We start from the raw sequence: 12,069 nt of genomic DNA, 5'->3' as shown, positions 1-12,069 counted from the left end.
TCGATATGAAGTCCATTAATTACTTACGTGACAAAAATACCGAGCCGATATCAAAATGTCAACTCAGACGACTTATCAAAGGAGCTGATTCCGATTTGAGAACTTGCTGATGAAGTGAATTCATGCGGGAGCGGGAGATGCGCGCCGATCATCGAGACGTTCGTCAAGATCGTATCAAAACCAGTTCGTAACCGTAACAAGTTGTTAAATCAGAATCGGGCTCCGTTAACATATCAGATCAGATGAAAAAATGGGAAAAACTGGGTACTTAATTATCTTTATTTTATAACTGTCAAAATAAACTACCAAAATAAAATAAAAAACAATAAGCATTAACAATTACAAGATTTACAAGTAGAACTCATTCTGGAAACTTTCCACTGCTGTACATTGCTTTTAACATAAACTTACACCCAAAACACAGTATTTAGAGGAATTTTTGCTGAAACCGACATTTTTGACTAACCTGCCTACGTTAAAAATTCCCACTATATACAAATCGATTGGCATAAATAATCACAAGCCCTGCGCATTAGCAAGTAAAAAAAAAGTTAACGACACTCTGACCTCCGCATAATTGTGGGCAACTGCGTCAGCCGTCCGCCTTCAACGCGAGATCCATGTGACTGGACTCACGCGTGTTACTAGCCAAAGGAATTTCAACCTTTTATACAGTTATTACATTATATATTCCAATGGCAGCAGCTGATTGCGCCGCGCACGCTCGGTTCGTTTTGTCATTGAAATATAGAGTCTAACTACGGTACAGAAAGTTCAAATTTCTTTGTGTATAGTAAGACGCACCCCGACTCAAGTCTTTGAATGTGATACAAGGAGTATAAGCTCGGCAGGCTGCCGGCGCACGCGCTTACGAGAAAAAGTGGAAAAACGTCGTGGAAAACAGTGGAAAAGTGTAGTGATTGATGGGATTATTGAATTATTTATAAATTGGTAGGTGTTGGTTTGTTATCACTGTTATCAGTGTCGTGACGTAAAATATTTATTGACGTAAATTGTTTTGTGATAATTATTCGGCATTACATCTCTATACATAGCGCTTTGGAGTAATTTGTAGTGTCCGACAGAAACAGGATTTATTGCCAAAACCATTATTAGGTTCGGGTTTGCATTAGTTTCGAGTAAAACCATCTTCGGCCAAAACATGATTTTTATGCCGCAACCGTAACTTTGCTCGGAATACCGAAAACGTAGTTCTTTTCGGCACGACCGAAAGGTTCGGCAATTTTTTCGGCCGAAGCGAAACATTATTTTTATGCTGAAACATACCAAAACCCAAAACTTGGCTCTAGCTCTATTAATTTGGCCTGAGTTTATCAAGACCAAATATGATCAATTGTCAAAATCGAGTTGAGCGGTTTTTATCTTAATTTTTCATTATTTATAATAATAATAACTTAAAAAGTACTTATCGTTAATTAGTTGTACAATTAGATAATACCTATACGATATCGTTAGTGACCTCTGTCGCTAAGTGTGACTGTGTTTTGCTTCGATACTGTTCAATATACTTATGTACCTACTTGACATAGAAAGAACAGATATATGAACGGATAACAGATATGTTGTAGTTTTTAAATAAATAAACAAACAAGCCATGAACCTAATAACTGATAACAATAATAACGACTTTGCTTACCGGTTAGTTTTTATTAGTTATATATAAATACATATGTAGGTACTTTATATTTTATATCCGCGCTCATTTTTGCCAAATCCTTTTTTAACCTGTGTTGTGTATACTTAATCTTGGTCTTTGCTAATTATTTAATAGCCTTAACTTCCGTAAAACTACCCAAACCTATTATTTGAATTACTCAGTTCTGCTGAGGCAACATAGTTTTATAAATGGCGGAAAACACCCAGAAAATAATAAAGCTAACGTTGGTATTGTTACTTAACTAAGCGCTGAACTTTGTTGACCAATTGAAGTATGTATTGAACTATAGGTAGTTAGGTGTTTTTTCCGGTTATTACCTACTTTATCAATAACCGCATATATAATTAAACTTACATATATTATTTAGTTTGTAATAATTAGGACGTCCAAGATAAAATACATTAGCAAGTACGATTAACTCGGTACGTATCTACACATGGAAATTGTTTCTATAATAGGTATAGTTTGTCAAAGGACTCTCATTTCAAACATAGACAGAGAGAATCATACTATCTTTGTCTTACACTAGTACTAGCACCCAGAAGAAAAGGATGAGTACCTATAGTTTTCCTGGTTCTTACTGATTGACAAATTGGTTTGACCAACTATATCTACGTCTATTTGATTCGCTTAAATTATTATTTCGTTTTAGACAGGCAGCTGATGCTGGTGCGTCTAAATCATAGTTCACTTAGCACGATTTCACTGTTTTGATAGTTTGTCGAGTCTATTTTTAAATTGATTCACACTTGTAGAGTTCACAACTTCAGAGGGTAATTTGTTCCAAGCATTTACTATACGATTTGCAATAAAGTTTTTCCCGATATTTGTTTTATGCTTTGTTGTTACTAGTTTAAGGTAGTGTCCTCTTGTGCGCGTGTTTGGGTTTCGAGTGAACAGGTCGCTTAGCTCTGGACAGTCGTAATATCCATGCATAATTTTGAACGTCTCGATCAAGTCGCCACGTTCCCGCCTTTTTTGCAGTGTTGTCAGGCCCAGCTTGACTAATCTTTCCTCGTACGAAAGTGACTTTAGCTGTGCGGGAATTTTAGTAAATCTACGCTGTACTCGCTCGATCATGTCAATATCTTTTTTGAAGTATGGATTCCATATCTGAAAGCCATATTCCAGAATTGGTCTTATGTAGGTCTTGTATATCTTTAGCATTGTTTCGGTGGTGAGAATACGAAAAGCTTTTCTGATTATGTAGATTATGGAATTAGCCTTTTTTACCATTTGTGAAATATGGGGTTCCCACTTGAGATCGTCAGACATAATGACTCCTAGGTCTTGTTGGGTCGTGGTTCCTGCTAATTGTACGTTGTTTAAAGTGTAGGGCAACTTGGGGTTTTTCTTGTGCATATGGAGGACTGTGCATTTTGATTTGTTGAGGTTTATAAGCCAGTTTAGGCACCAGTCCCTAATTCGGTTCAGATCTGACTGTAGTTTACTATGGTCTATCATAGGGTTTACAAACAGCTTGGAGTCATGCTGATCAAATCAAGAATACTTAACACATACCTCTAGTTGACGAATTTTTATTTGCACAGATCTCTCTAACACGTATGGCGAATTGATGCAACATATTCCATTCAAATATGACGTTTATAATGACACTCCCCCACTTTGTTCTGTTCAAGTCAGTGCAAAGCTAGTCGGACTATACTTTGTTCCTAATAAATTCATTGAGTATTGGCACACGTGACATTTGCATAGTGCCACTGCCAGGGTCGAACCGGCGACCTCGCGTTCGCTAACCACCGGGTTATGGTTATATACATTACGTACCTACATATTCGTAATATCCACAAACATTAATGAATTAAGGGTTGTGCACAAATCACGCGAGCTGTTTTTGGCTCCTTTTTGACTTGGAAAAGAGCATACTCCCATCTTAAATGTCGGTAACCCACTTGCAACCTCTCTGGTGTTGCAATGCAGGTGTCCATGAACGACGGTAATTGCTTAGCATCAGGCGATTCGTCCGCTCGTTTGCCTCCTATATAAAAAAATGTAGAAAATCTTTATTAACTTTCCAGGTGGCGGGCCGCGACATGAAGTGGCTAGCACTGTTCTCGCTGGTAGCAGCCACAGTTCTGCAGCAGCCGGCGCCGCTGGTGCGCACGCGCAGCGGCTATGTGCGCGGGCGCGTGTCGCGCGACGGCAGGCTTGTAGAGTACTTGGGCATTCCTTATGGGACAGTCAACGATGAGAATCGGTTCAAGGTGAGATTCTTAAACGGGACTTTCTGGGGGCCTAGCCAAGGTAACTAATATCTATCGTATTTACTTCTATAAACGTCAAACGAAAGGGATAAAATTTATTTTTCGGGATAACAGATGCAAGATAAGTCACGTGACTACTTCCATACATTTCGAAAATACAGAGTATGGTCAAGCAAAACAAAATCAACCTGTATAATATGATAACATCTGGGAGACCGAGCTTTGCTCGGAAAACAAAAACTCAAAAATGCGCGTTTTCCCAGTGATAGAGCTAGATCGGTTGTTCGCCCCCGAAAACCCCCATATAGCAAATTTCATCGAAATCGTTGCCTAGAGCCGTTTTCAAGATCCCCAAAATATATAAATAAAAATATACATATATATATGATATATTTATTTATATATATTTATCGACAAGGTCGTTGAGCGGATAGCACAACATGTCGAAACGAAGGTGCCCTTACCACGAAACTACGAGTTGGAGAAACGACAGTAAACAAGTCATCGCGTTTTCAAGGCACCACTGGCAAGGACAAGGTTCTTCGGTCGCTGCATCTTGTCATTGTCGCGTTGCAAATAATTATAATTTGCAATGCAAATTATTATTATAGTGTACTAGCCTCGGCCCGCGACTTCGTCTGCACGGGATGATCATGATGATTGAGAAAAACAATCCTATCCTGCCTCAAACTCATCATCTTCCTCGCGTTGTCCCGGCATCTTGCCACGGCTCATGTGAGCCTGGGGTTCGCTTGGCAACTAATCCCAGTAATTGGCGTGGGCACTAGTTTTTACGAAAGCGACTGCCATCTGACCTTCCAACCCAGAGGGTAAACTAGGCCCGTATTGGGATTAGTCCGGTTTCCTCACGATGTTTTCCTTCACCGAAAAGCGACTGGTGAAAGTGGTGAATATTAAATGATATTTCGTACAATAAGTTCCGAAAAACTCATTGGTACGAGCCGGGGTTCGAACCCGCGACCTCCGGATTGCAAGTCGCACGCTCTTACTGCTAGGCCACCAGCGCTTTTTCCTGCCTCAAACTATCTCAAATATAAACATCTCAATCGGTTCAGCGTCATCGATTTATACGTGAGCTAGCGACCCGCCCCGGCTTCGCACGGGTTAACAAATTATACATAAAATCCTCTTGAATCACTCTATCTAATAAAAACAACCGCATCAAGTTGCGTACCTAGTTTTAAAGATCTAAGCATGTTACAAAGGGACAGACAGACAGCGGGAAGCGACTTTGTTTTATACTATGTAGTGATATTGCAAGGTGGGGATTTTTTACAACTCCGACACGATCATTTTGTCATTTCTATAATTTTTAATAGAATTCACTTGGATTTTTTTCTCGAAAACAGCAAGTCGATTTGGAATATGCTATTTTTATTTGGAGGTGCTTAAACAGTCAATGCCTTTGATGAGGATTAGTTTTTGTCAAAATCATCATTCTACGCAAACTAATACGCAAGAAAAAGCTAGTTTTTTTTTCATTAAACTCGCTCAAGTTTTATTACTCGTGCTCTACTTAGTTATACACAGTTGCTATTAACTTAGTTTCTAGGTAGGTATATAGGAATTATCGGTTATTAAATGCGACCTATAAATTAAGGGCAATTATCTAGGTACTGCAGAATTACAGGGCATTATTTACCATCACGTTGCCTTGCCCGTGCCGGTTAAAGGTAACATTCGGATAATGACGGTAGCAGCATTAATGCAACACTTGCATACTGCTGCGGCGATGACGTGGGCAATGTTGGGCAAAAGCGATCTTGTATTGTCGATGAATTATGATGATGATGAAGTCAGTGAAGTCACTGTCAATCCCCTTGAAAAAATGAGCGACGCACTGGACTTGCGGTTGTACCTACTTGAAAATCGCGAACTCGTCTCCAGAATATTTTTTTGTTTTTTTGCTTATTATTTCATTTAATTTTTTTATTTATTTAAGTTTCACCAACAATTGTTGACATCGATACATTAAAAACGTACCAGCTAATACATATAAGGAGTGGTGTCACAATCACTTACAGTTACTTATTAATGTTCTTTTAACTGATTGATAGCTTATTATGCAGTGAAAAACGTGGAAGTATGCAGTTAATGAATAATTAACCTTGAAACGCGTTTAACCATTATTTAGTGAACACCCGGCAATCCATCTTGGCTATTTGTAAATTCCCAGCTATCACTTTACTATAAAAGCAACTACCGAACCACCTTATGCTCTACGAGTATACTTTTGACATTGGCGAAATCATCATAAAGATGGAAGCCATTTTTAAAAGGATAATCAGACTGAATGTTCTTATAGCTACAGCAATGCGCCAATGACAGCAAAGCAATGTATAAAGGGAATTGAGAATGACTGCGCCAGCGGTGACGCTGTTGCAGTAACGTTGCTGCAGTAATGCTGCTGCAGTCGACATTCGGTCGTCACCATAAAATAAAGTACCTAGACTTTATAAAAGAACAATTTGTATCCTTTTCCTTATAGTACTTAAAAATAATTTGCACTTTTCCTCAAGGCAATTTGTGTCGAAATCTATTATTATTTTTATAAGGAAAAGTGCATCAATTGATTTGTTTGTATTTTTTTCCTATTATTGTTTAAGGTCTTTATTAAAATGTCATTGTTTTAGTTAAGGTAAATCAAACAAAGCAGTCCTACAACAAGGTAAAATGGTACTTTATGTCACGAAGAAATTGAAACGGTTTTAACTCTTTATATGGCACAAACATAGGAAAAAATCATGACCCTATTTTTTCCTTCAGCAGTTTTTAGGGTTCCGTACCCAAAGGGTAAAAACGGGACCCTATTACTAAGACTCCGCTGTCCGTCCGTCCGTCCGTCCGTCCGTCCGTCCGTTCGTCTGTCACCAGGCTGTATCTCACGAACCGTGATAGCTAGACAGTTGACATTTTCACAGATGATGTATTTCTGTTGCCGCTATAACAACAAATACTAAAAACAGAATAAAATAAAGATTTAAGTGGGGCTCCCATACAACAAACGTGATTTTTGACCGAAGTTAAGCAACGTCGGGCGGGGTCAGTACTTGGATGGGTGACCGTTTTTTTGCTTGTTTTATTTGTTGATGGTGCGGAACCCTCCGTGCGCGAGTCTGACTCGCACTTGGCCGGTTTTTTTAATACTATAAGTGGAAATGAGGCTTGTATTAAATGGTTAATATTTTGTTTCTCGGAGATAATATCTCCGAGAAATAAAATATTTACTACAACTCAATGGGATATAGGTAATATACGATTTTACTTTATGTGCCTCTATGAAAAAATATTGCAAACTTTACTGTTCTTCGACAACAAGCCGAATAAAAACAGTTCGGGCACGGTTAAAACTTACTCGTACTCTGCAGCCACACTTAACCGTATTGACCTTAATACATGTTCAAGTGTGTTTTTTTGTCGACTTAACTATAACTACATTCAACAAAGTACTTATCTTTAAATAAAATACTTAGTTTATCAGTCCCTAGCTCCCCACTTAGACTGTGACCAGTAATTATTTGTTATTTATATAATCATCATGTTCGTGTTATGTAGGTAAATAAAGGCGATAGGTCATGTTTAGTTTCGTCAAAACACAATTAAATACGATACAACACTGTGTCGTGGAAATCTACGACTTATTCTGAGATAAATAAAGGCCAAAGTAAGTCTAGGGGAGTCTGATTTTTTATACATAATACTCTTAGGAGACAAACGGGCAAACGAATCGCCTAATGGTAATCAAACGCAAGACCAGAGGGGATATACCCTGTATAAAGGTCTTGTAGGTTACATTATATAAGTCCATATTTTCCCGTTCCAGGCTCCGCTGCCCCCGCCAGCCTGGGACGGCGTGTTCGAAGCCGTGAACACCAACACGCGCTGCCCGCAGACCATCATGGGCACCGTGATCATCGGCAACCCCGACTGCCTCAAGCTCAACGTCTACACCCCCACCAGGACCAGGGGGAGACTCCTCCCCGTCATGGTCTACATACATGGAGGATGCTTCTTCGAGGGAACTGGCTCCGCCTTTCTCTATGGAGCTGATTACTTCGTCGAACACGGAGTTGTGTTTGTCGGCATCAACTATAGATTGAACGTTGAAGGTTTCTTATGTTTAGGAACAGAGGATGCGCCGGGAAATGCTGGACTCAAAGACCAGATAGCTGCCTTGAGATGGATCAAAGATAATATAGAAGCTTTTGGAGGAAATCCAGATAGCGTCACGCTGTTTGGAGAAAGTGCTGGCGCTGTTTCTTCGTCGTTTTTAGTGCTTTCACAAGCCGCTAGAGGACTCTTCCATAGAGTGATACTTCAAAGTGGGTCCACGCTTGCACCCTGGGCTTTGCAGCATGACCCTATAAGAACAGCTAGCGCCCTAGTCAAACAATTCGGATATAATACCAAAGATCCTTACGAAATATACGATATTTTAAGAAACAAAACCGTAAACGAACTAATAAAAGTTAAAGCTTTTGAAAATAAAAACTACATCACATCTGACACGCTCTTCGTACCTTGCATTGAGAAAAATCTGCCAGGAATCGAATCTATAGTTACTGAATACCCTACAAGTATAATTGAATCTGGAAACTACACCAAAGTGCCTATGATAATAGGCTTTAACGACAACGAAGGTATATACTTTGTAGCTAAAGATTACGGAAATAGTCTGAAATCGATAGACCCCAAAGATAATTTAAAACTAGATTTAGAGTTTCCTACAGAATTGGATAGGAACAGCACAGTAGAGATAATAAAGAGTCATTACTTTCCCCCAGAAAAAGACGAACTAATCCTTAACATGGTGGACTTGTACTCAGATTTGCATTTCAAGTTTCCATCAGTGATCGAGTCGGACTTGTACGCAAAGACGACAGACAAGCCGATATACTTCTACCTGTTCAAGTACGGCGGGTACAGAAACATGGCGAAGATCATCGTGGGGTACGGGGCGACGGGAGGCGCGTCTCATGCCGATGAGCTGTTCTACTTGTTCAAGCCTCATTCCATCCCGTTCCCGCATCAGCTGGAGCGGCGCATGATCAAGCGCATGGTCACGCTTTGGACTAACTTCGCCAAATACGGGTAAGTTATGCTAGGTATCTATAGTTTATTCTACAATTCACATTAAAACCTTAACCGTCAGTCGTAACCTAACTAATCGCCCGTCTCCAATTTTTGGGAGTTGGCTGCTACAGCGGGCTTCAGGCATTTTTAAAATGAAACCAGGAAAACGCACCGATTATTTACCCATGTTTTTAATAGGTTAGGTAGTCATCTTTAGGTTCAGTATTATTTGCCAGGTGAAACAGATATAGATAGGTATTTTACCTACCAAACTCATATAAGACCCACACATTATTAATATATGTACAAAATAACATTTAAATGCCCTGCCCCGTCAATTAATTAACAACTTTTTATCTCCCATTGTGTTTTTACAATTTCACATCATAAAAACAAGATCCTCTCTTTACTGCTAGGTATATTTAACTAGCTGATTAACAGCTAATTAACATTATATGTCCGTGTATTGTTTACAATCGCAAAGCCACGCGCACGCGACATTATATAGGACAATAATCAGTGGATTAGATGGAACAGCGATAACACAACACGACCCATCGGAATTGATATTTAGAATCATATCTTGACCTAAATGATCAGTGTGATACAAAACTGAAGTAGTAAACAATCCTTTGCCATCGTATTTTCTCGGACGCGTTCGTATTTGTCGTGTTACTTCAGTCAACCTCAGTACTTTTTGTACTGAGACTGACTGAAATAGCATAACACGTTCGTGCGTTTCCATGAAAATACGATGGTAAAGGATTATGCACTACATCTGTACCTTCCTCTACATACGAAACTGTCACCATGATAGAATCAATTCCGAAACGATGTCGATCGTGTCTTCCCAACTATTTTCCTGAATAAACGACTAGATGCAGCGCACGCGTACAAAGTCGTTTAATACGCCGCTAGGTGGCGCTCATTTGTCCGCGAGGCACGTCTCTCATACAATTTCCATAAATTTATAGCTCGTGTAAAACAGAACAAAACAGCACATAAATTTGATCGTGTCGCGGTTGTGCCAGAGAGCGAACACTAGAGAGTTCATTTTGTCTATGAAAAGTCTGGTTTTAGCTTATTAATATTGCTCAAAATCAATAGATATTATAGGTACCCAAGGTAGTCTCGGGCTACAGATTGTGTGGGATTATTTACAGAATTTATTGGGAACATAAATGACAAATTAAAACTTTAAAACTTTGAATATAATCCGATAAGTAAAATGTTACTATTCGGATGTCAGATCAGATGGTTACCACATTTTTCCTTTCAACTTCAAATAATATGCAAAGCACGAAATAGGAAGTATACGGAAATCAACGTGAATTTCAATTATGGTCAGGTCAGTATAATTCAGCATAAGAACCGAGCCGCAGAAATTGGTAGCAATCAAGTAATTTAAATAAACTAGCAATGCACCATCATTAAGCAATGACAACATACTTGTACGAATGTACGCTAGGCGGAAAATTTATTTGATTTAGCAGCATGAAAAATAAAATTTAAGATTATTTAATAGAGATAGACAGGTACATTACTTACCTGCTGTCTAAAAATATAAAATTAGGAAGATTTTATACGAACGTACCTCAGGTAGAGTGCCCAATAGGTAGGTAGGTACAACACAATACTAGTTTGGCAGAAATAGAGAATAGAAAGAAAGATAAAAGATAATTTTGGTTTATTTCACACAATGATCCCGTGTAAACTGTAAACCTGATATGGCAATGTCATGATAGCATTTGTTCTTTTGATTTCCAAAATATGGATGTATGTACCTAAACGTGCCATCGCTACTTAGAGATAATCACTTGTCAATTTCTTATAAACCAGCATCTAAATCGAATTTAAGTAAAACTGTCGTAGGTCATTTAGGATGTTTAAATTTAAAATGAAAATGTTTCTATTAAACAAAATTAAATTAAAGTTACCACCATAAGCAATAAGATGTACTGTTAACAATTAATTAGGCAATTAGCTAAGTTTACCCATCTATGTTTTAAGGGAGTTCCCTCTGCCAACAAACTGTCCTGCAGTTTGGCAGAAGAAAACAATATGTATATATTATTAGTGTTTATTTCACCTGAAAAAATTATTTATTTACTAACACTAAACTAATTCTACGGTTTAACTCGCGTATTTTTAGTCACTCACCCGACATGTTTTGGAGAACGCTAATCTTTGCTTACAAATGATTTGTATGTTATCATCTACCTACCCTATACACACCTAGTCGTATATCTGTACCCTACCTATATTATATCTGTGTCTGGATGGAATGAATGAGCATGAATTCTCTCGGTTGTCCTCCCCGCCCGGTCATGCACAGCCTAACGACATCATCAAATCGATACATGTTATGTTATCTGAATCATAAAAACAGAATCCTGACGAAACCAGGGCTCGGCAAGGGTTCTCCCAAACATGTCGAGTCAGGTGGGGTAGGAGCGCTTGCAAGGAATCATAATGTTTCATTTGCCTCGAGGGAAACATACATATGTCTTTGGTGCGTAAGAAGTCTTGGTAACAATATATCGACTTACCTAAGGATTTTCTAAAGCATCCCTCACAAGTCACAAACGAACATTGTCCGGTGCGTGCGTTTGGCAAACAGAATGCTCGGAGCAGTTCGTTGCTAGAAATTGTAATACAAAGAAATTATAGCGAATATAAGATTTGCATACAAAACGTCTACTCGCTCTATTTCGTGTGAGTCCCTTAAAGTCCCGTAAAAATTAAAACACTTCTTATTCAATTTATTTCTCTCTGTTTCCCAGTGACCCAACGCCAACGACATCACCCCTGATGCCGTTCCGGTGGCTACCCGGGCGCGCCAGCAACCCCTCAGCTTTAGTCATCGACGGCCAACTCTCCACAGCTCGTCTCTGGGACTACGCGACTGTAGACCTGTGGAACCAGACCTACAGCAAGTATAGGAGGAAACTGTATGGATTCCAGTAACTTCAGCCTTAGAATCGACATTCATTCAGTGACGTGCCTTCTTAAGAGCAACACATCAGCTCTAGACATCGATGGTTAACTGTCCACAACCCACAACTCGTCTCT

At 39.0% G+C, this 12,069-nt stretch overlaps 1 protein-coding gene across 1 annotated transcript in view; it reads left to right on the top strand.

The window, feature by feature from the left end:
* Positions 1 to 833: 833 nt before the first annotated feature.
* The window catches only part of LOC134655189 (uncharacterized), a 29,891-nt gene continuing 18,655 nt past the window's right edge, over positions 834 to 12,069 (top strand). The window contains exons 1-4 of the mRNA XM_063510639.1: positions 834 to 951; positions 3,718 to 3,903; positions 7,748 to 9,015; positions 11,781 to 11,960. Coding sequence (XP_063366709.1) covers positions 3,733 to 3,903; positions 7,748 to 9,015; positions 11,781 to 11,960 — 1,619 coding nt within the window. The 5' untranslated portion in view covers positions 834 to 951; positions 3,718 to 3,732. The remainder of the gene's footprint in view (positions 952 to 3,717; positions 3,904 to 7,747; positions 9,016 to 11,780; positions 11,961 to 12,069) is intronic.

Source organism: Cydia amplana, chromosome 16 (genome assembly GCF_948474715.1).
Source record: "Cydia amplana chromosome 16, ilCydAmpl1.1, whole genome shotgun sequence".
NCBI classification, from domain to species: Eukaryota; Metazoa; Arthropoda; class Insecta; order Lepidoptera; family Tortricidae; genus Cydia; species Cydia amplana.
The sequence above is the reverse complement of the archived record's forward strand: the minus strand, read 5'-3'. Positions and strand labels throughout refer to the sequence as shown.